At 41.9% G+C, this 25,549-nt stretch overlaps 1 protein-coding gene across 1 annotated transcript in view; it reads left to right on the top strand.

Moving 5' to 3' along the window:
* The window catches only part of plekhg2 (pleckstrin homology domain containing, family G (with RhoGef domain) member 2), a 61,124-nt gene that overhangs the window by 12,876 nt on the left and 22,699 nt on the right, over positions 1 to 25,549 (top strand). The window contains exons 4-6 of the mRNA XM_057838446.1: positions 7,237 to 7,337; positions 22,553 to 22,619; positions 22,877 to 22,923. Of these exons, the coding sequence (XP_057694429.1) occupies positions 7,237 to 7,337; positions 22,553 to 22,619; positions 22,877 to 22,923 (215 nt within the window). The remainder of the gene's footprint in view (positions 1 to 7,236; positions 7,338 to 22,552; positions 22,620 to 22,876; positions 22,924 to 25,549) is intronic.

Raw genomic sequence — 25,549 nt, 5'->3', positions numbered from 1 at the left:
AAATCGTGTAAGATTGAAAAATATAGAAAATCAATTTTTAAAAACAATAAAAGTATAAAAAATATTTTTATTTAAAGAAAATTATTGAAGGAATAAAGAAAAACTAAAAATATAGAACATCAGTTTAAAATTTTTATTAAGCATAAAATCTTTTGTTTAATTGAGAAAATTATTTTAAAAAAATCAAGTAAATATGAAAATATAGAAAATGAATGTAAATAATAAAAATAAAAACATTTTTAAGCATAAAAAGCATATTTTTATTGAAGAAAACTATTTGGAAAAAAATGAACATTTAAAAGTAAATAATAGACAATTGATTTAAAAAAAATAATTAAAGAAAAACATTTGTTTCAGCATAAAAAAGCCCTCTGGTTTTTATTTAACAAAATTATTTCAGAAATAAAGAAAAACTGAAAAATCAAATTGATTTGAAATAAGAAAAAAAAAAAAAAAAATATATATATATATATATATATATATTGTTATAAGCATTAAAAACATTCCTTTTTTTATTCAAGAAAATTATTTTAAAAAAAATACAGAAAAAATAATATAACAAAATCAAAGAAAATGTTTTGTGCATAATTTTTGGGGGAAAATTCCCCCCCTCCAAAATTATTTTAAGAAAAATAAATAACATTTTAATTTTTCTAATAAATTTCTATATTTTCCGTCATTTTTTAAAATGTTTCTAATCTTTTGACAATTTTTATTCTTAATTTTAGAATTTGCCTTTTTATCCTTATTTTTCATTTTCTATACTTAATATTTTTGTACACATAATATTTTTTATGTATTTCTTCATTCCACCAGTGCTTTTCAATGTAAATTTGGTCAATGTAAATTCAGCCACCAAGGGGTTAAAACACATGAGGTCAGATGTTTGTATTTTTTAAGTGTAAAAAAAAGTTCGTTACAAAATGGCTGCTTCCCCGAATTTTTTTAAAAATATTTAACATTTCTTATTTATATATAACTTGATATAAAACTTTTTTAAACATTTCTTTCAAGTCGCGACGGAAATGACCGTCGCCAATTTCCCACTTCAAATCAATTGGACGTCTATTGCTGTCAATGGCAGCCAATGAGTGAATAGCCTTGAGTCCAGGCAGCAGTTGACAGAATGTTCCTTTCCAAAAATAAAATCCATTAGCTTCCGTGGAAGTCACGTTCATCTGTTTAGCGTGTTGCCATGGCGACCGAAGCGTGGGCGGGATCGGCCGCGCTTCAATGAGAGGCCGTAAACTCTAATGATAAGAAAAGCGCAAAACGTTAGCGTCGTCCTCGAAATCTGGATTTGATTGAGGATGCGTGATGTCACGCTGACGGGGAATCTGAAGTCGCCGGCGAGTAATCGAATTGGCCGAGAGGCCTCGAAATTGGCCGGGGCGAGGGAAGGAGAGGATTGCGGGAAAGCCGACGTCGGGAGGAGGAGGACGAAGAGAAACAAACAAGAGTCCGTGTGGAATGTGACAAAGGAATCACTCCCTTCCTTTCTTAGCCAGGGCAAGGCAAATTTAGTCAATGTTAAAATGAACGAGACACAAATGAAGAAATGGGGTGGACACACTCTACATACAAGTCAATTTAGACAAGGGGAAAAAGCACAAAATAATAGCTTTGCTATGATATAGGGTCACTTCCTGTTGATTTGGGCCAACTTCAGGGTCAATTCCTGCTCCAATTGGGTGACTTCCTGTTGATTGTGGGCATTTCAGGGTCACTTCCTGTTGGTTTGGGGCTGTTTTGAGGCATTTTCTCTTGACATTAGGTCACTTCCTGTTGATAATGGGTCATTTCCTATTGGTTTGGGGGCATTTCTGAGTCACTTCTCGTTGATTGTGGGTCACTTCCTGTTGATATTGGGTCACTTCCTGTTGATTGTGGGCATTTCAGGGTCACTTCCTGTTGATAATGGGCCACTTCCTGTTGATATTGGGTCACTTCCTGTTCAGGATCACTTCCTGTTGATAATGGGCCACTTCATGTTGATATTGGGTCACTTCCTGTTGATTCTGAGGCATTTCAGGGTCACTTCCTGTTGATATTAGGTCACTTCTTGTTCAGGGTCACTTCCTGTTGATAATGGGCCACTTCCTGTTGATATTGGGTCACTTCCTATTAATGCCGAGGCATTTCAGGTTCACTTCCTGTTGATAATGGGCCACTTCCTGTTGATATTGGGTCACTTCCTGTTGATAATGGGCCACTTCCTGTTGATATTGGGTCACTTCCTGTTGATTCCGAGGCATTTCAGGGTCACTTCCTGTTGATAATGGGCCACTTCCTGTTGGTATTGGGTCACTTCTTGTTCAGGGTCACAACCTGTTGATAATGGGCCATTTCCTGTTGATATTGGGTCACTTCCTATTAATTCCGAGGCATTTCAGGGTCCCTTCCTGTTGATAATGGGCCACTTCCTGTTGATATTGGGTCACTTCCTGTTCAGGGTCACTTCCTGTTGATAATGGGCCACTTCCTGTTGATATTGGGTCACTTCCTGTTGATTCCGAGGTATTTCAGGGTCACTTCCTGTTGATAATGGGCCACTTCCTGTTGGTATTGGGTCACTTCCTTTTGATTTGGGGCTGTTTTGAGGCATTTCCTCTTGACATTAGGTCACTTCCTGCTGATTCCGAGGCATTTCCTGGTCACTTCCTGTTGATAATGGGCCAATTCCTGTTGATATTGGATCACTTCCTGTTCAGGGTCACTTCCTGTTGATAATGGGCCACTTCCTGTTGATATTGGGTCACTTCCTGTTGATTCCGAGGCATTACCGGGTCACTTCCTGTTGATAATGGGCCACTTCCTGTTGGTATTGGGTCACTTCCTGTTCAGGGTCACTTCCTGTTGATCATGGGCCACTTCCTGTTGATATTGGGTCACTTCCTGTTGATTCTGGGGCATTTCAGGGTCACTTCCTGTAGAAACTGGGTCACTTCTTGTTGATTTAGGGGCATTTCTGGGACACTTTGTGTTGAGTGTGGCCATTTCAGGGTCACTTCCTGTTGATTTGGGGCTGTTTTGAGTCATTTCCTCTTGACATTAGGTCACTTCCTGTTGATAATGGATCATTTCCTATTGATTTGGGGGCATTTCCAAGTCACTTCTCATTGATTGTGGGTCACTTCCTCTTGATATTGGGTCACTTCCTGTTGATTTGGGGCATTTCAGGGTCACTTTCTGTTGATATTGGGTCACTTCCTGTTTATTCGGGGGCTTTTCAGGGTCACTTCCTGTTGATATTGGGTCACTTCCTGTTGATTTGGGGCATTTCTGGGTCACTTCCTGTTGATATTGGGTCACTTCCTGTTTATTCCGGGGCTTTTCGGGGTCACTTCCTGTAGGTACTGGGTCACTTCCTGTTGATTTAGGGGCATTTCTGGGACACCTCGTGTTGAGTGTGGACATTTCAGGGTCACTTCCTGAAGAATTTGGGTCACTTCCTGTTGATTTGGGGCTGTTTTGAGGAAATTCCTCTTGATATTAGATCACTTCCTGTTGATAATGGGTCACTTCCTGTTGATATTGGGTCACTTCCTGTTGATTTGGGGCATTTCAGGGTCACTTGCTGTTTATATCGTGTCACTTCCTATTGCTATATGGTCAGCCATTTCGGGGTCACTTCCTGTTGATTCAGGGGCATTTCCAGGTCACTCCCTGTTGATTTGGGGGCATTTTGGGTGGTAGAGTTGAAGTTCATGGGTGTCAATAGAATGTCAATGGGCTTTTTTGGTCAAATATCTCAATCAGCAATAGAAATCAATATGGTTTGCAAATCAATAGTAGTGAATGGAAGTATGTATGCCTTTGAAATGAATGGGGGTAGAACAGGGTCAATGGAAATCAATGGGAAATGTTGCCCATTCGAAATGAATGGGCATGTTTTTCCGCATGAAAAACATAGCTTGCCTCCATATCCTGGCATTTTTTAATGTGTAAATGATGTCATTAATCCACCATATGTATTGGGTGGGTGCTGCTGATTTTTTTTTCTCTGTTCTTGCTCATGTTGTTTTCCTCCTCCTCCTGTCATGTTTCACTCATCTGCTTCTCCTCTCGTGCTTCCTGTTGCCTCGACAAGGTCAGGAATGTCAACTCGCGTTCCGCGTCTGTTTACGAGGTGCGCCTCGCTCGCGCTTCGTGGCTGTAAACGTGTCGCGGACCGCTGTGAGGAACGTGGCAATGGGTTGCCGCTGACAACAATAGACGTCCAATTCATTTAAACGAGGAGGACTAATGGGAATGCTCATGTTTCAGTGCCATTCCGTTTTGATGGATTGGACATCGAGTGCTGTCAATGGCAGCCAATGAGTTGACAAGGAAGTAAAACATTCCCCAAAATCAACAGAGGCCCCTTAAATACACTAAAATTAATATGAAGTGACCTGTAATCAACAGGCAGTGACCAATGAACAGGAAGTACATAATACGAATAATAATATGAATTTTCCCCGATTAGTCAGCAGCCGACGATTTTTATGATTAGTCGACTAATTTAGCAATGACATTTTTGTTGACCCTAACCCTAACCCCTAATTTACAAAAACGTTTTGGACACTTAAATTTTTTTATTAAAGTACAAATACACACGTAAATAACAATAATAAATCACAAATAAACAATGAGGTCAAATGCTGATAGCATTAACTAGTGCAAAAGAATGGAACGTACACAGATTCAGAACACTGACTTTGCCTTTCCAAAATGATTCAAAGCAAGTCTTAAACATCTAGCATTAATATCATTGTATACTACAAGACAATATATAATAGAATTATAATAATTATTCATTGCCAATCAGATTTTTCATAAAGGGTGTCATTTTAAAGCTATTCTTAGTGTAGAATCTGATTTCTGAAGTACGTGAGATTAACTCCAGAAATCGTTATTTACAATGGGGCAAATAAGTATTTAGTCAACCACCAATTGTCCAAGTTCTCCTACTCTCCTACCGCAGATAAACAGGAAGTGACTCTGAACTTGCCCCCAAATCATCAGGAAGTGACACGATATAAACAGGAAGTGACCCTGAAATGCCTATAAATCAACAGGAAGTTACCCGATATCGACAGGAAACTACTGCAGATAGAAGGAAGTGACCCAATAACTACAGGAAGTAACTTGATAACAACAGGAAGTTACCCTTAAATGCCCGCAAATCAACAGAAAGTGACCCGGTATCAACAGGAAATGAGCACAGATCAAATAGAAAGTGACCCAATAACAACAGGAAGTGACCTTGAAATGCCCTCAAATCAACAGGAAGTTACCCGATAGCGACAGGAAATTACTGCGGATAGAAGGAAGTGACCCGATCACAACAGGAAGTAACATGATAACGACAGGAAGTGACCCTGAAATGCCCGCAAATCAACAGGAAGTGACCCGGATATCAGCTGCAAATGACCACGGATAAACAGGAAGTGACTCTGAAATGCCCGCAAATCAATAGGAAGTGACCACGAAATGGCTCCAAATCATCAGGAAGTGACCCGATAACAAGAGGAAGGGACCCTGAACTGCCCCCAAATCAACAGGAAGTGACTCAATATCAACAGGAAGTGACCCTGATATTCTCCCAAATCAACAGAAGGTGACCCAATAGTATAGATGGTAACTTTTGCATGCAAAGCTTCACTTCACTTAATTATAAGAAAAAACATGATACAGTGGGGCAAATAAGTATTTAGTCAACCACCAATTGTGCAAGTTCTCCGACTTGAAAAGATTAGAGAGGCCTGTAATTGTCAACATGGGTAAACCTCAACCATGAAAGACAGAATGTGGAAAAAAAAAGAAAAGAAAATCACATTGTTTGATTTTTAAAGAACTAGAGTGGAAAATAAGTATTTGGCCACCTACAAACAAGCAAGATTTCTGGCTGTCAAAGAGGTCTAACTTCTTCTAACGAGGCTCCACTCGTTACCTGTATTAATGGCACCTGTTTTAACTCATTATCGGTATAAAAGACACTTGTCCACAACATCAGTCAGTCACACTCCAGACTCCACCTATAGCCAAGACCAGAGAGCTGTCGAAGGACACCGGAGACAAAATTGTAGACCTGCACCAGGCCGGGAAGACTGAATCTGCAATAGGTAAAACGCTTGGTGTGAAGAAATCAACCGTGGGAGCATTTATTAGAAAATGGAAGACATACAAGACCACTGATAATCTCCCTCGATCTGGGGCTCCATGCAAGATCTCACCCCGTGGCGTCAAAATGATAACAAGCACGGTGGGCAAAAATCCCAGAACCACACGCGGGGACCTAGTGAATGACCTACAGAGAGCTGGGACCACAGTAACAAAGGCTACTATCAGTAACACAATGCGCCGCCAGGGACTCAAATCCTGCACGGCCAGACGTGTCCCCCTGCTGAAGAAAGTACACGTCCGGGCCCGTCTGCGGTTACCTAGAGAGCATTTGGATGATCCAGAAAAGGACTGGGAGAATGTGTTATGGTCAGATGAAACCAAAATAGAACATTTTGGTGGAAACACAGGTTCTCGTGTTTGGAGGATAAGAATACTCAATTGCATCCGAAGAACACCTCACCCACTGTGAAGCATGATCTGTGTGAATGAAAGAATGAATGAGGCCATGTATCGAGAGATTTTGGGTGAAAATCTCCTTCCGTCAGCAAGGGCATTGAAGATGAGACGTGGCTTGGTCTTTCAGCATGACATTGATCCCAAACACAAAGCCAGGGCAACAAAGGAGTGGCTTGGTAAGAAGCATTTCAAGGTCCTGGAGTGGCCTAGCCAGTCTCCAGATCTCAACCCCATAGAAAATCCGTGGAGGGATTTGAAAGTCCGTGTTGCCCGACGACAGCCCCAAAACATCACTGCTCTAAAGGAGATCTGCATGGAGGAATGGGCCAAATACCCGCAACAGTGTGTGAAAAGCTTGTGAAAACGTTTGGCCTCCATTATTGCCAACAAAGGGTACATAACAAAGTATTGAGATGAACTTTTGGGATTGCCCAAATACTTATTTTCCACCATGATTTGCAAATAAATTCTTTAAAAAGCAAACAATGTGAGTTTTTTCCACAATCTGTCTCTCATGGTTGAGGTTTACCCATGCTGACAATTACATGCCTCTCTAATATTTACAAGTGGGAGAACTTGCACAATTAGTGTTTGACTAAATATTGATTTGCCCCACTGTATATATATATATATATATAAAATGAATTTGTCTTTGTTTTTTTAAATGCACAGGACTACCTGGGCTGTATCATTGACTGTGGCGATCTTCCGCTCAACCCGGAGCAGGTCAGCAGTCTCTTCTGCAACATCGAGGACATCTACGAGTTCAACAGGTAACATTTCTTTGCAAACCCAAATGCTTGGTTAGTCTTACAAATAAAAACTCAGCATTCGAAAATTTCATTCAAAACTGTTCGGGGAATAAAGGAATAAATAAATAATTCAACATAATAAAAAAAAATAGTAATTAAAAAAAAGTAAATATAGAAATGAATTTAAAATTTCTAAAAAGTTATTGTTTGGAAAAAATATTTGTAATAACAAATGTATTAACTGAAAATTTATCAAGAAAATACCTTTTTAAATGATTTTTTTTTTCTGAACTTAAAAATTGGATATTACATTAAAAAAATGTATAAATATATATATATGCATAGGAAGGGAAGTGGCCCAAAAATCAACAGGAAGTGACAAATTTTAAACAGGAAATGTCCTGTTATCAACAGGAAGTGATAAAATCAACAGGAAGTGACCCCAAAGTGTCCACAAATCAACAACAAGTCACCTAAAATCAACAGGAACTGACACCAAAACGCCCCCAAATCTACAGGAAGTGACCCAATATCAACAGGAAGTGACTCCGTAATGCCCAAAAATCAACAGGAAGTGACCTCAAAGTGTCCACAAACCAACAGGAAGTGACAATATCAAAAAGTGACGCATTATAAACAGAAAGTGACTCCTAAATGCCCAAAAAATCAACAGGAAATGACCTGTTATCAACAGGAAGTGGCCCAGAAGTGTTCACAAATCAACAAGAAGTGAGAATATCAAAAAGTGACGCCTTAAAAACAGAAAGTGACTCCTAAATGCCCAAAAATCAACAGGAAGTGACACATTATAAACAGGAAGTTTCCTGTTATCAACAGGAAGTGACTTAATATCAACAGGAGGTGGCCCAGAAGTGTTTAAAAATCAACAGGAAGTGATGATATCACCAGGAAGTGACCGATATAAACAGGAAGTGAACCCTAAAGAAGTCTTTAAAAATCAACAGGAAGTGATGATATCACCAGGAAGTGACGATATAAACAGGAAGTGACCGCTAAAGCCCCCAAATCATTAGGAAGTGACAAAATCAACAGGAAGTGACCCCAAAGTCTCCACAAATCTACAGGAAGTGACCAAATATCAACAGGTAGTGACTCTGTAATGCCCAAAAATCAACAGGAAGTGACCTCAAAGTGTCCACAAACCAACAGGAAGTGACAATATCAAAAAGTGACGCATTATAAACAGAAAGTGACTCCTAAATGCCCAAAAATCAACAGGAAGTGACCTGTTATCAACAGGAAGTTGCCCAGAAGTGTTCACAAATCAACAACAAGTGACAATATCAAAAAGTGACGGTTTAAAAACAGAAAGTGACTACTAAATGCCCCAAAATCAACAGGAAGTGACACATTATAAACAGGAAGTTTCCTGTTATCAACAGGAAGTGACTTAATATCAACAGGAGGTGGCCCAGAAGTGTTTAAAAATCAACAGGAAGTGATGATATCACCAGGAAGTGACCAATTTAAACAGGAAGTGACCCCTAAAGAAGTGGTAAAAAATCAACAGGAAGTGATGATATCACCAGGAGAGTGACCAATATAAACAAGAAGTGACCCCTAAAGCCCCCAAATCATTAGGAAGTGACCTTGAAGTGTCCACAAATCAACAAGAAGTCACCTAAAATCAACAGGAAGTGACACCAAAACGCCCCCAAATCTACAGGAAGTGACCCAATATCAACAGGCAGTGACTCCGTTATGCCCAAAAATCAACAGGAAGTGACCTTGAAGTGTCCACAAATCAACAGGAAGTGACAATATCAAAAAGAAGTGACTCATTATAAACAGAAAGTGACTCCTAAATGCACAAAAATCAACAGGAAGTGATGCATTATAAACAGGAAGTGACCTGTTATCAAAAGGAAGTGATTCAATATCAACAGGAAGTGGCCCAGAAGTGTTCACAAATCAACAGGAAGTGATGCTATAACCAGGAAGTGACCCCTAAATGCCCCATCAACAGGAAGTGACCCCAAAGCCTCCAAATCTACAGGAAGTGACCCAATATCAAGAGGAACAGACTCAGTAATGGCCAAAAATCAACAGGAAGTGACGCATTATAAACCTGAAAGTGACTCCTAATTGCCCCCAAATCAACAGGAAGTGACAATATTAACAGGAAGTGACGCATTATAAACAGAAAAAGACTCCTAATTGCCCCCAAATCATTACCTAACATCAGCAGGAAGTGACCCCAAACTAACAGGAAGTCACAATATCAACAGGAAGTGACCCAAACACAATACATAATTATAACCAACCACAGCAATGCAAATTTCTCCAAAAATAACATTTTCTAGCTACTATTTTGAAGTACTTGCTAGAAAATTCAGACATGAAGGAGTTCAAACCAAAACAGGCATACACGTCCATACATATCTTGACTATGTCCTGAACAGAAAGAGAAATTGTCGACAGGGGTGAAACTGAGCACGGATGCCGAGTAAACGTGCGTGTTGTCAAAATGTAGAAAAGTGTCGAAAGCAGAAAGAAGGTCAGACCTACTTTTTCGCCCCCCCGTTCTCGACTCGTTGGACGCCTTCCCGGAAAAAGATTTTGCCTGCCGCAGCTCTTTGGCTCGGCGACCTAGACAAAAAAGATAAGATGGAAAGTTTGCAGAAACGCCGCCAGGCCAAAGCGGCGCCGCCGGCGCTCAATCATCGTGTTTCGAGGCGGCGCTAGACGTCCAATCCGTTCGAAGCGGGAGAGTCGGGGTCACTTCCTTTTGATGTTAGGTGACTTCCTGTTAATTTGGACACTTTGGGGTCACTTCCTGTTGATTTGTGGACACTTTGAGTCAATTCCTGTTGGTTACAGGGCATTGAGGGTTCACTTCCTGTTTATATTGGGTCACTTTCTGTTGATATTGAGTCACTTCCTATTGGTATTATCACTTCCCGTTGATTTGTGGACACTTCGGGGTCACTTCCTGTTGATATTGAGTCATTTCCTGTTGATTTGTGGACATTTTGGGATCACTTCCTGTTGATTTTTGGGGCATTTAGGAGTCACTTCCTGTTGATATTGTCACTTCCTGTTGATTTGTGGACACTTCAAAGTCGCTTCCTGTTGATATTGGGTCACTTTCTGTTGCTTATGGGGCATTTAGGGGTCACTTTCCGTTTATATTGGGTCACTTCCTGTTGATTTTTTGACTTTTAGGAGTCACTTCCTGTTGATATTCGATCATGTCCTATTGATTTTGGGGCATTTAGGGTTCACTTCCTGTTAGTTTTGGGGGCATTTAGGGGTGACTTCCTGTTGATATTGGGTGACTTCCTGTTGATTTGTGGACACTTTGGGGTCACTTCCTGTTGATATTGGGTCACGTCCTGTTGATTTGTGGACACTTTGGGGTCACTTCCTGTTGATATTGGGTCATTTCCTGTTGATTTGGTGGTATTTGGGGGGGTCACTTCCTGTTGATATTGGGTGACTTCCTGTTGATTTGGTGGTACTTGGGGGGGTCACTTCCTTTTAATTTTTGGGCATTTAGGAGTCACTTCCTGTTCATATTGGGTCACTTCCTGTTGATTTGTGGACACTTCGGGGTCACTTCCTGGTAATATTGAGTCACTTCCTATTATACTTGGGCATTGGGAGTCACTTCCTATTGATATTGGGTCACTTCCTCTTGATTTGGTTGTACTTGGGGGGGTCACTTCCTGTTAATTTTTGGGCATTTAGGAGTCACTTCCTATTGATACTGGGTCACTTCCTGTTGATTTTGGGGCATTTAGAGTCACTTCCTGTTGATATAGGGATCACTTCCTGTTGATTTTTGGGCAGTCAGGAGTCACCTGTTTAGTATAGGGCATTGAGGGTTCACTTGCTGTTTATATTGGGTCACTTTCCGTTTATATTGGGTCTCTTCCTGTTGATTTGGTGGTAGTTGGGGGGGTCACTTCCTGTTAATTTTTGGGCATTTAGGAGTCACTTCCTGTTGATATTGGGTGACTTCCTGTTGATATTGGGTCACTTCCTTTTGATTTGGTGGTACTATGGGGTCACTTCCTGTTAATTTTTGGGCATTTAGGAGTCACTTCCTGTTGATATTGGGTGACTTCCTGTCGGTTCATGGACACTTTGGGGTCACTTCCTGCTGATTTTTGGGGCATTTAGGAGTCATTTCTTGTTGATATTGTCACTTCCTTTTGATATTGGGTCACTTTCTGTTGATTTTGGGGCATTTAGGAGTCACTTCCTGTTGATATAGGGATCACATCCTGTTGATTTTTGGGCAGTTAGGAGTCACTTCCTGTTGATATTGGGTCACTTTCTGTTGCTTATGGGGCTTTTAGGGTTCACTTTCTGTTTATATTGGGTCACTTCCTGTTGATATCGTCACTTCCTGTTGATATTGGGTCACTTCCTGTTGATTTTTTGGGCTTTTAGGAGTCACTTCCTGTTGATAATAGGTCAATTCCTATTGATTTTGGGGCATTTAGGTGTCATTTCTAGGTCAAGTACTGTATATTTTGGGTCACTTCTTGTTGTTTTCAGGGCATCTCAAGGTCGAGTAGTGTTTGGTGCGTTTATGGGTTACTGTAGATTCTGGGGAATATCTGAGCCACTTCCTGTTCATTAGTTACTGCCTGTTGATTTTGGGGCATTTGCAGGTCACTTCCTGTTAATTTCGCTGCCTTTTGGTGTCATTTACTGCACATTTTGGTTCATTTCCTGTTAATTTTAGGGCTTTTCCAGATCACTTCCTGTTCCTGTTGATTTGGGGGCATTTGTGGGTCACTTCTTGTCAACTCATAGGCCGCCGAAAATGAGCCGAGTGCAGTAGCGCACGCACTCCATCGCACAAATCTCCGCTTTTATGGCACCAATGTCAAAATAAAAGCATGTGATTCTGTACGTAGAATATAAATGATTCTGTCAAGTATAACAACCTGGACTGGACGTTTGACACCCGTCATCTCACACAATAGACGCACTAAATAAACAGGTACGCCGTATAGTCCGGAAAATACGGTAGTTAAATTACACGCACAATCTGTGCGCCCAAACATACACACACCCACATTATTAAACGCTAGCATAAATCACGCACACACAAAAGGCCAAATGTGTGAGCTGACAACACAAACACGCACATGCACACACAAAGGCCAAGATTTGGGCACACAAACAGACTCGCACACAGTTTTCATTCCTTCCAGACTTCCTGCCTCTTGTTCTCATGGGAAACGTTTTCGAGCCACAGAAATATTGTGCGCGCCTTCGCGTACGTCTGTTAACTCCTTAGCCGCCGCCGCCGGCACTTGACGTCCAATTGGGCGTCTACAGTTCCTGACAAAAGTCTTGTCGCTTGTCCATTTTGTAGGAACAATTGCTAATAACCTGACTTTTAATAATTCAATTGGTTTCAGAAATGGCTTATATGAAAGCTAAGACCGTCCCAAATGATGTTGAATGTACAAAAATATGAAAAAAGATTGATCATTTCATGAAGACATAAAGGTCAAATTTTGGCAAGACAAAAGTTTCGTTGCCTACAGAAATTAGTGTGAAAATTGAACAAAAAATGTACTTCAAATACGAAAAAATGTTACATAACATAAGCGAATTAAGTAGTGGTGCTGTGAGATTCAAATTCTCAATTGTCTTGCGTTGTCTCTTCTTATGTGTGCTGTGTTATTTTGTGTTGTGTCGTAACTTTGAGTTGTGTATTTTTTTTCTTGTCATTTTTTATGTCTCATGTTGTGTCATGTTGTTTTGTGTTGTCTTTTTGTGTGTCTTGTCTTGTGGTATTTGTCTTGTGTTGCATTGTTGTGTTTCCTGAGTCTTATTTTGTGCTGTTATGTGAAATTGTGTCTTGTTGTCTTGGATTGTGTGAGATTGTGCTGTATTGTCTCGTGTTACATTGTCGTGCGCCTTAAGTTGTGCTGTTGTATGGCATTGTGTCTTGTTGTCTTGCAATGTCCTATGTTGTCGTTTTTTTTCCCCAATTGTTTTGTGTTGCTTTGTTGTGTCTTCTTATATATGTTGTGTTACTATGTGTTGTGTCGTCACCTTGAGTTGTGTATTTTTTTTTGTCAAGTCATTTTGTACGTCTCATGTTGTGTCATGTTTTGCTTTGTGTTGTCTTTTTGTGTGTCTTGTGTTGCTTTGTTGCGCTTCTTATGTGTGTTGTTATTTTGTGTTGTGTCGTCACCTTGAGTTGTGTATTTTTTTTGTCAAGTCATTTTGTACGTCTCATGTTGTGTCATGTTTTGTTTTGTCTTGTTCGTCTTGTGTTGCTTTGTTGCTCCTCTTATGTGTGTTATTTTGTGTTGTGTTGTGTTGTGTTGTGTGTTGTGTGTTGTGTTGTGTATGTTGCTTTTTTGCTCTTCTTATGCGTGTTGTTGCGTTTTGTCGTCACCTTGAGTTGTGTATTTTTTTTGTCATGTCATTTTGTATGTCTCATGTTGTGTTGTGTGTCTTGTGTTGTGGTATTTGTCTCGTGTTGCATTGTTGCGTTTTGTATGTCTCATGTTGTGACATGTTTTGTGTTGTCTTGTTGTGTGTCTTGCGTTGTGGTATTGTCTTGTGTTGCACGGTTGTGTCGTATGTTGTCTTATGTTGTGTGATGTTTTGTGTTGTATTGTCTTGTGTTGCATTGTCGTGTGCCTTATGTTTTGCTGTTGTAAGGCATTGTGTCTTGTCTTGCAATGTCTGATGTTGTTTTTGCATTGTCTAGCGTTGCTTGTGTGTTGTGTTATTTGGTGTAATGTCGTCACTTTGAGTTGTGTTGCACTGTTGCGTTTCCTGTGTCTTATTTTGTGCTGTTGTATGGCATTGTGTCTTGTTGTCTTGCAATGTCTGATATTGTGTTGCTGTTGTTTTTGCATAGTCTAGCGTTGCTTGTGTGTTGTGTTATTTTGTGTTATGTCGTGGCTTTGAGTTGTGTATTTTTTTTGTCAAGTCATTTTGTATGTCTCATTTTGTGTAATGTTTTGTGTTGTCTTGTGTTGTGGTATTTGTCTTGTGTTGCATTGTTGCGTTTCCTGTGTCTTATTTTATGCTGTTATTTGGAATTGTGTCTTGTTGTCTTGGGTTGTGTGATAATGTGTTGTATTGTCTTGTGTTGCATCGTCGTGCGCCTTATGTTGTGCTGTAGTATGGCATTGTGTCTTGTTGTCTTGCAATGTCCGATGTTGTCGTTTTTTTCCCCAATTGTCTTGTGTTGCTTTGTTGTGTCTTCTTATATATGTTGTGTTACTATGTGTCGTCACCTTGAGTTGTTTTTTTTTTTTTGCCAAGTCATTTTGTACGTCTCATGTTGTGTCATGTTTTGCTTTGTGTTGTCTTTTTGTGTGTCTTGTGTTGCTTTGTTGCTCTTCTTATGTGTGTTATTTTGTGTTGTGTCTTCACCTTGAGTTGTGTTTTTTTTGTGAAGTCATTTTGTATGTCTCATGTTGTGTCATGTTTTGTTCTGTGTTGTCTTGTTGCGTGTCTTATGTTGCTTTGTTGCTCTTCTTATGTGTGAATGTTATTGTTTTTGCATAGTCTAGCGTTGCATGTGTGTTGTGTTATTTTGTGTTATGTCGTCACTTTGAGTTGTGTATTTTTTTAATTTTTATGCCAAGTATGTCTCATATTGTGTTGTGTTGTGTTGTGTTGTGTGTCTTGCGTTGTGGTATTTGTCTCGTGTTGCACGGTTGTGTTTCCTGTGTCTTATGTTGTGTGATGTTTTGTGTTGTATTGTCTTGTGTTGTATTGTCGTGTGCCTTATGTTTTGCTGTTGTAAGGCATTGTGTCTTGTTGTCGGTCTGATGTTGTGTTGTTGTTGATTTTGCATAGTCTTGTGTTGCTTGTGTGTTGTGTTATTTTGTGTTGTGTCATCACTTTGAGTTGTGTATTTTTTTTGTTAAGTCATTATGTATGTCTCATTTTGTGTCATGTTTTGTGTTGTCTTGTTGTGTGTCTTGTGTTGTGGTATTTGTCTTGTTGTCTTGCAATGTCCGATGTTGTCGTTTTTTTTTTTTTTCATTGTCTTGTATTGCTTTGTTGTGTCTTCTTATATATGTTGTGTTACAATGTGTTGTGTTGTCAACTTGAGTTGTGTATTTTTTTTTCCAAGTCATTTTGTACGTCTCATGTTGTGTCATGTTTTTTTTTGTGTTGCTTTGTTGTGTCTTCTTGTATGTGTTGTGTTACTATGTGTTGTGTCGTCACCTTGAGTTGTTTTTTTTTTTTTTTCCCCATTTTTTTTCAAGTCATTTTTTACGTGTCATGTTGTGTCATGTTTTGCTTCGTGTTGTCTTTTTGTGTGTCTTGTGTTGCTTTGTTGCTCTTCTTATGTGTGTTGTTATGTTGTTGTTATTTTGTGTTGTGTCATCACCTTGAGTTTTTTGTGTCTTATATGTGTTGTGTTGCTATGTGTTGTGTGGTCACCTTGAATTTTTTTTTTTTTTGTTAAGTCATTTTGTATGTCTCATGTTGTGTCATGTTTTGTGTTGTGTGTCTTGTGTTGTGGTATTTGTCTCGTGTTGCATTGTTGCGTTTCCTGTGTCTTATGTTGTGCTGTTGTGTCTTGTTGTCTTGGATTGTGTGAGATTGTGTTGTATTGTTTTGTGTTGCTATGTGTTGTGTTATGTTGCGTTGTCTTGTGTTGTCACCTTGAGTTGTGTTTTCTTGTGTTTTGGTGTCCTGTGCAATGATTTGTGTTGCATTTTCTTCAAGTGGTGCTGTTGTGTTCGTTGTGTTGTCGTTTTGTTTAGATATTTTGCGTTGGCAATATTGTGTTCTGCCGTGTGTTTCGATATTTTGCTCAGTTTTTTATTGTTGCAATTTTGTGTCATTCTCTGTGTGCGTTGTCTTACACTATGCTGTTATGTGGCATTGTCTCACGTTACGTTATCTCGTGCTGTGTTGCTGCAGGGAGGTGGTCTACCCGCTGTATACTTAAGCAAGTGACGGCAACCATTTTCATTTCTCCAAGGTTGCAATTTGTCTTCTTTTAGTCGCATAAATGATAAACTTGCACTCCATAATTTCCCCGCTGGCGACGGCGTGTAACACACACGCACTCCACTATTGTGTGTGTCCTTTAACGCACCATGCGACTATTTTTTTCTTCATTCTTTTGTCTTTTGTTCATGTGTTTTTTTGTTGTGTGTGTTTGAGTGCTATGCAAGTATGCGATGTTAGTGTGTTAGCGTCTTATGAGCCCCGACCAATCTTCTGGCCACAAACCAGGCCTGGCGCCAGAAACGGGAGAGCGAGGGGCAAGAGGAGGAAGACTGGGAAGAGGAAGGAGGCCGGGGGCTGTTTGCATCTTGCTGAGTGTCAGAAAGCAAAAGCGCGGCCGGGAATTTGCGCGACCGCGTCCAACTCAAACATCCACGCTTTCTTCGGAAGCACGCGCTCATGCAAACCCTGGGAATTCGACCCCGGTGATGTCATAGCCCGTGAGAGTGATGACATCATCACATTAGCCTGACACGAGCAGTCAAGGAAGTCACGGTTTCTGGTTCTTGTTTTGCCAGCGTGTTTCAGGAAAATTTAACGCTGTCGCTTAGCAACGTGAAACTTGGTGGGGTTTTGCATAATGAGTAGATTAACTAAAAAGTGTTAAAAAGTCATGTCCAAAAAGGGACATGAAGTCGGTTATTCAAGTTTGAAGTGGTTATTTGAATAGTCGTCTTTAGAAATTCAGCATCCAAGGTCATTTTTGAGTTAGCAACATGGAAGTAGTCATGTCCATTAGAAGTAGAACCGTAAAAAAGTCTTAATAGGCCAAACCTGTAAAACAGAGGAAGGTTCCTACACTGGTGTGAAGCAGCCGTTGTATCGTTACTTGAATGAGTTGCTGCCAAATGGAGTATGTCAAGTTCAAAAATAGACCCATAGGTAGACATTTGTAAAATTACCCAAAAATAAGGAGAGAAGACACTCAGTTTTCTTGGCCTAGGGGAGCAAGGAGGGACTAGACAGTGAAATGCTAGATTACGCTGTATAGTCACCTAAATTGAGCCAAAACTAAACTCATTGCTCTTTCTTTTTTTAGGGGTTTGTCCTAACACAGAAAGGTGCCGCCCTAAAGGGAGGGGGAAAGCAAGCTAGAGACACCCATGTGATTTTGGTTGGCTATGTGTGAGAATGTAGGTGGAACTAACTAAATACACGTGTGTAAGCAAAGGCACTTAGATAAAGTGGTCAGAATGACCCAGACACTTCAGTTATGCAACGCTGCGGTCATGGAAGATGTCCTCGAATGGAAGATTTCCTCGAAAGTATAGACGAAAGTCTAGACGCAAGGTGCTGAAGATGTCCCAGAAGGTCTAGTTACGCAATGTTGCGGCCATGAAGCAAGGCAGTTGTCACCCTGACCCTCTTTAACACTTTATAACACTTAAACATTATACTACAACCTAGTATAGCAAGCAATAATCATTTACAGGTTATATCAAATAAGAAAAAATATGGCAATATGTATTATGTATGTATTAGGTATATATGAGCACAAGCAAATATTCAATCAATCAAGCAAATATTCAATCAACCCTCGATAATTAACTCAACAGAGTACGACAACAACAAAATTTCAGCCCCTGAAGTGAGTTGCACTTAGCGACATGAAATTTGGCAGACATGTCCATCAAGAGTAGACCCACAAAAAAGCCTCAAGAAGCCATGCCTGAAAAGACACAGGACGTCCGCCATTTTGGTTCAAAGTTGACTTTCTTTGACTGATTCGGTCCATTTGCTCTCCAACAGATTTATATAAAAATGTGGCCCCTGGAAGCATTTCGATTTAGCCTAATGGGATTTGGCAGACAGGTTTATCAGGAGTTGACCCACAAAAAAGCCTCAAGAAGCCATATCTGAAAAGACACAGGAAAGCCTGCTACATTTGTGTGAATTAGCCGTTTTAGGCTCGATTGAATAAGTTGCTCCCAAACAGAGTATGACGGAAAAAAATGAGCCCCGGAAGGGAGTTGTACTTAGGAACTTGAAATGTGGTATACATGTTCATCAGATGTTGACCCACAAAAAAGCCTCAAGAAGCCATATCTGAAAAGACACACGAAGCCTGCTACATTTGTGTGAAGTAACCGTTTTAGGCTCAATTGAATGAGTTGCTTCCCAACGGACTATGACAAAACAAATTCAGCCCCCGAAGGGAGTTTCACTTAGGAACTTGAAATTTTGCAGGCATGTTAACCATGGGTAGACCCACAAAAAAGTCTCAAGAAGCCATGTGTGAAAAGACACAAGAAGTCTGTTACATTGGTGCGAAGCAGCTGTTTTAGGCTCAATTGAATGAGTTGCTCACAAATAGAGTATGACAACAACAAAAATTCAGCCCCGGAAGTGAGTTGCACTTGGCAACATGAAATTTGGCAGACATGTTCATCATGGGTAGACCTACAAAAAAGCCTCAAGAAGCCATGCCTGAAAAGACACAGGATGTCCGCAATTTTGATTCAAAGTTGACTTTCTTTGGCTGATTCGGTCCATATGCACTCCAACAGATTTATATAAAAATTTGGCCCCTGGAAGCAGTTCGATTTAGCCAAATTGAATTTGGCAGATATGTTCATCATGGGTTGACCCATAAAAAAGCCTCAAGAAGCCATATCTGAAAAGACACAGGAGGCCTGCTACATTTGTGTGAATTAGCCGTTTTAGGCTCGATTGAATAAGTTGGTATACGACAACGAAAAAATTCAGCCCCCAAAGTGTGTTGCACTTAACAACATGAAATTTGGTAGGCATGTTCATCATGGATAGACCCACAAAAAAGTCTAATAAGCCATGTTTGAAAAGAGACAGGAGGTCTGCTACATTGGTGTGATACAGCAGTTTTAGGCTCAATTGAATAAGTTGCTCCCAAACGAAGAACGACAACAAAAATTCAGCCCCTGAAAACAGATGCACTTAAAACCTTGAAATTTGGCAGGCATGTCTATAATGGGCAGACTCACAAAAAAGCCTCAAGAAGCCATGTCTGAAAAGACACAGGAAGCCTGCTACATTGGTGTGAAGCAGTTGGTTTAGGCTGAATTGAATGAGTTGCTGCCAAATGGAGTACAACAACAAAAAAATTCTGCCACCAAAGTGAGTTGCACTAAGCAGCATATTTGGTAGACATGTTCCTCATGGATAGACCCACAGAAAGGTCTCAAAAAGCCATGTTTGAAAAGACACAGGAAGTCTGCTACATTGGAGTGAAACAGCAGTTTTAGGCTCAATTGAATGAGTTGCTTCCGAACGGAGAAGGACAAAAAAATTCAGCCCCCGAAGAGAGTTGCACTAAGCAACATGAAATTTGGTAGGCATGTTCATCATGAGTTGACCCACAAAAAAGTCTGAATAGGGCATGTTTGAAACGAGACAGGAAGTCTGCTATATTGGTGTGACGCTGCTGTTTTAGGCTCAATTGAATGAGTTGCTCCCAAACGGAATACGAAAAAAAAAATTCAGCCCCTCAAGTGAGTTTTACCAACATGGATAGACCCACAAAAAACTCTCTGGAAGCCATCATTGAAAAGACACAGAAACCTAGCTACATTGGTATGAAGCAGATGTTTTTATGAACAATTGAATGAGTTGCTTCCAAATGGAGTATGACAAAAAAAAAAATCAGCCCCCGAAGTGAGTTGCACTTAAGAACATAAAATTTTGTAGGCATGTCCAACACGGGTAGACCTACAAAAAAGCCTAAAAAAATCATGCCTGAAAAGACACAGTAAGTCCACCATTTTGATTCCAAGCTGCTTTCTTTTTTGACTGATTCGGTTCATTTACACTCCAACAGATTTATATAAAAATTCAGCCCCTGGAAGCAGTTTGACTTTGTCATGTGAAATTTGCCAGACATGTTAATCATGGGTAGACCCACAAAAAACTCTCTGGAAGCCATGCTTGAAAAGTCACATTATGACTCCATTTAAAGCATCCATGCGAGACATAGTGATGATGTTCAACTGTGTGATAAAGACATTTCCAAGCGCCCTCTACTGGCAGAAATTTATACCCACAATAACTGTTTCCAAATCTCCTTTTGGCAGGCTCCCAAGCTTTTACAGTTTTTTTTTATTTTTTTAAAGAATGGTCATAAATTGCCGCCAGATGTTTGGATGTCCTGGTCTTGTTCATTCATTCGTCATCGCTGCATCCTTGCAGCACATATAAGTTAATGTGTATTACTGTCGCTGCGAGCGCAGATTTCATGTCGAAATAAATGAAGCGTTAAAACCGTTAAAGTGATGGACGAGGCAGAATATTAAAGCCGAGTCGCTGGAATTTGCTCAAACGTACGCTCGCGGCACCGTTTTCAAAAGATTTGGAAATTGTAGTCGTGTATTTCAACTGCCAAAATGGCAGATTTTCTCGTTTTATGGATGCTTGAATAGTAAAATAGATGAGAATACTACTTTGTTCCCTTGTAGTATTACCTTGCATGACTTTATTCTTGTACAAGAAACTGCCATTTCTGGAGAAATTACGATGAGGCTTTGCTGTGTTAGATACAGATCAGGTCACTTCCTGTTGATTTGGGGACATTTCGGGGACATGTCCTGTTAATATCAGGTCACATCCTGTTGATTTAGGGACATTTGGGGGACATGTCCTATTGATATCAGGTCACTTCCTGTTGATTTGGCTACATTTCTGGGACATGTCCCGGTGATATCAGGTCACTCCCTGTTTGGGGTCATTTGAGGGACATGCCCTGGTGATATCAGGTCACTTGCTGTTGATTTGGGGACATTTGGGGGACAATTCCTGTTGATATCCGGTACTTTCCTGTTGATTTGGAGACATTTGGGGGACATGTCCTCTTAATATCAGGTCACTTCCTGTTGATTAGGGGACATTTCTGGGAAATGTCCTGGTGATATCAGGTCACCTCCTGCTGATTTGGGGACATTTGGGGGACATGTCCTATTGATATCAGGTCACTTCCTGTTGATTTGGGGACAATTCTGAGACATGCCCCGATGATATCAGGTCACTTCCTGTTTGGGGACATTTGGGGGACATGCCCTGGTGATATCAGGTCACTATCAGGTCACTTCCTGTTGATTTGGGGACATTTGGGGGGGCATGTCCTTGTCATATTTGGTCACTTCCTGTTGATTTAAGGACATTTGGGCAACACTTTCTGTTGATATCAAGTCCATTCCTTTTGAATTTAGGGGACTTTTTTGGGACACATTCTGTTGATATCAGGTCACTTCCTGTCTATTTGGGGACATTGGGGGGACATGTCCTGGTGATATCAGGTCACTTCCTATTGATTTGGGGACATTTTGAGGGCATGTCGCGGGTCGCTGGCTGGGCGCCGGTGTATCGACTGGATGTTGCCTGGTCCGGCGGGGGACCCTGCCCTGCCCAGGGCTTGGTGGGCCGCTGGGGGTCCCGTGGCGTGCCGATTGGGGGGCTGCGGCTGTGGCTCTTGGCCCGGGTGGGCGGACGGGGGTGGGGTTGGTGGTGCCTCCGCTCTTGCCATCCCTGAAGGCCAGTTGATGGATGTGCGGGTGGCCCGGGGGACCAGCCTGGATCCCGGGGGTGATAGCTCCTTTGCTGGGCTGCGGGAGAAGGGATGGGCTACGCTGCCCCCCTCCCTCCCTGGGCTAGTGGGTGGGGGCCGTGGCCCCGGGTTGGCGCCCGTGTGGCGTCTCCGCTCGTCTGCGTGGCTGTCTCGTGCTTGGTGGGGCTCGCGTGCGGCTGGATGTGATTGGGCGAGCTCAGATGGGGTGTCCCAGTGCCAGGATTGGCGATGGGGCGGCGTAGGGTCGGTCGCCAATGGGTTTACACTCACAAGGGATTCACACGATCACTGGGTTCTAGATCACAGAGCTGATTTGTGTACGCTTCCTTTTAATCACTTAGCTTATAGACTCCCCCACCCCTCTCCCCCTCTTCCCCTGGTCAACAGGCCCCCCACATGGTGTCTTCCGGAAATAAATCTAGCTCACGATAGCACCAACATATTAGTTGTTAGTGTAGGCGTTCAATGTATTTCTTGTTGTTCTTTGTGTAAAAAGGTAGCGGCACAAACGAAAATTTTTACAGCATAAACGATTGACATTTCGAATCAAAATGAGGGCCTGGGTTGACCTCAGATTGATTGTCTCCTATTCCCGCCTGCACACCGCCGACCGTATCGAGGTCATTCCTCGTCAGCGTGTCCCCGACCGGATGTCCGAATGACACGAAAAAAAATGGAAGAATGTCTTAACAGCGTGTTGTGTTCGCCCTCTCCACAGTGAACTGCTGGAGGATTTAGAGAGAAGTCAGCACGCCGCCGCCATCGCAGACTGCTTTGTGGAAAGGGTAAGGAACAACCTCATGTGTGTGTTGCATGTGCGTGACAGGAAGCAGGTCCCCACCAGCAGGTTATTGACCCTCACACACACACACACACACACACACACACACACACACACTTGACTTTTTTTCTGAACTTGTACTGCTAACCGTCAGAGCGACACCCTGTAAAAAAGCCTGCTTGTACAGTGGTGCGATTGTAGTCCACGTCAATTAACCAAGTTTGCCTTTCAAATGACGTGTCATGTTTGTGTGTTGAACAGAGCGAAGCGTTCGACATCTACACGCTGTACTGCATGAACTACCCCAAGTGAGTACAAATTCCACGTCCAGTCGTCCTACTGCTGTGAATTGAAAGTTTATCATCAAGCACTGTGTTGCTTTCACCTCATTGATGGAAAAATGCTTTTCGAAAATCCATCCATCACCTACCGCTTAATCTGGGGTCGTGTTGCGGGGGCTGAGGCTTTAGCAGGGAAGCCCAGACTTCCCTCTCCCGAGCCACTTCGACCAGCTCCTCCGGCTGGATTCCAAGGCAATACCAGGCCAGCCGAGAGACGACAGTCTTTCCGGCATGTCCTAGGTCGTCCCCGGGGCCTTCAGCCAGTGGGACATGCCCAGAACACCTCTCCAGACACCTCTCTGTCTGGGAGGCATCATAACCAGATGCAACTGGCTCCTTTCAACACGGAGGAGTAGCGGCTCGACACAAAGTCCTTCCCGGATGACCGAGCTTCTCATCTTATCTCTAAGGGAGAGCCCACCTTTGGGTGCTGCCCAACTCCCTATGCACCCGACCTCTTTGGCCCCTCCTACAGGTGGTGAGCCCATGGGAAGGGGGACCCACGTTGCCTTTTCGGGCTAAGCCCGGCCGGGCCCCAAGGGTAACCGGTATGTCAGCGCCGCCCGGTGTTCCGCTCCCACCTCTGACTAGGCTGGGACGCGAACCCACGCGCATGACTCTTCCACTCAGCAGGTAGGCCAGTGCACCTACATGAAGGCAGGGAGGTTTTCACGCTCCACAACGGACCTGCGTGTACCCGTTACACATACCCCTCGAACCCTTCGCTGCCGATCCGGGTCACGGCACCATTGTAACCGGTGTGTCAGCGCCGCCTCGCGTTCCGCTCCCATCTCTGACTAGGCTGGGACGCGAACCCGCGCGCGCATTACGCTTCCAGCAGCCAGCTCACCTACAGTGCCTTGCAAAAGTATTTGGCCCCCTTGAATCTTGCAACCTTTCGCCACATTTCAGGCTTCAAACAAAGATATGAAATTTAATTTTTTTGTCAAGAATCAACAACAAGTGGTACACAATCGTGAAGTGGAACAACATTTATTGGATAATTTAAACTTTTTTAACAAATAAAAAACTGAAAAGTGGGGCGTGCAATATTATTCGGCCCCTTTACTTTCAGTGCAGCAAACTCACTCCAGAAGTTCAGTGAGGATTTCTGAATGATCCAATGTTGTCCTAAATGACCGATGATGATAAATAGAATCCAACTGTGTGTAATCAAGTCCCCGTATAAATGCACCTGCTCTGTGATAGTCTCAGGGTTCTGTTTAAAGTACAGAGAGCTTTATGAAAACCAAGGAACACACCAGGCAGGTCCGAGATACTGTTGTGGAGAAGTTTAAAGTCGGATTTGGATACAAAAAGATTTCCCAAGCTTTAAATATCTCAAGGAGCACTGTGCAAGCCATCATATTGAAATGGAAGGAGCATCAGACCACTGCAAATCTACCAAGACCCGGCCGTCCTTCCAAACTTTCTTCTCAAACAAGGAGAAAACTGATCAGAGATGCAGCCAAGAGGCCCATGATCACTCTGGATGAACTGCAGAGATCTACAGCTGAGGGGGGAGAGTCTGTCCATAGGACAACAATCAGTCGTACACTGCACAAATCTGGCCTTTATGGAAGAGTGGCAAGAAGAAAGCCATTTCTCAAAGATATCCATAAAAAGTCTTGTTTAAAGTTTGCCACAAGCCACCTGGGAGACACACCAAACATGTGGAAGAAGGTGCTCTGGTCAGATGAAACCAAAATGGAACTTTTTGACCACAATGCAAAACGATATGTTTGGCGTAAAAGCAACACAGCTCATCACCCTGAACACACCATCCCCACTGTCAAACATGGTGGTGGCAGCATCATGGTTTGGGCCTGCTTTTCTTCAGCAGGGACAGGGAAGATGGTTAAAATTGACGGCAGCCAAATACAGGAACATTCTGGAAGAAAACCTGTTGGTATCTGCACAAGACCTGAGACTGGGACGGAGATTTATCTTCCAACAGGACAATGATCCAAAACATAAAGCCAAATCTACAATGGAATGGTTCAAAAATACACGTATCCAGGTGTTAGAATGGCCAAGTCAAAGTCCAGACCTGAATCCAATGGAGAATCTGTGGAAAGAGCTGAAGACTGCTGTTCACAAACACTCTCCATCCAACCTCACTGAGCTCGAGCTGTTTTGCAAGGAAGAATGGGCAAGAATGTCAGTCTCTCGATGTGCAAAACTGATAGAAACATACCCCAAGCGACTTGCAGCTGTAATTGGAGCAAAAGGTGGCGCTACAAAGTATTAACGCAAGGGGGCCGAATAATATTGCACGCCCCACTTTTCAGTTTTTTATTTGTTAAAAAAGTTTAAATAATCCAATAAATTTTGTTCCACTTCACGATTGTGTCCCACTTATTGTTGATTCTTGACAAAAAATTAAAATTTTATATCTTTATGTTTGAAGCCTGAAATGTGGCGAAAGGTTGCAAGGTTCAAGGGGGCCGAATACTTTTGCAAGGCACTGTACATGGAGGAATCGGCAGGGAGGTTTCCACGCGCCACAACGGACCTGCGTGTACCCGTTAGAGAAAGCCCGGCCACCAGACACTCGCCTTCGAGCCCCACCTCCAGGCTAGGGATGGGAATC

Source organism: Corythoichthys intestinalis, chromosome 6 (assembly GCF_030265065.1).
Source record: "Corythoichthys intestinalis isolate RoL2023-P3 chromosome 6, ASM3026506v1, whole genome shotgun sequence".
Lineage (NCBI taxonomy): Eukaryota > Metazoa > Chordata > Actinopteri > Syngnathiformes > Syngnathidae > Corythoichthys > Corythoichthys intestinalis.
Note: the sequence above shows the minus strand (reverse complement) of the source record. Positions and strands in the feature narration are given on the sequence as shown.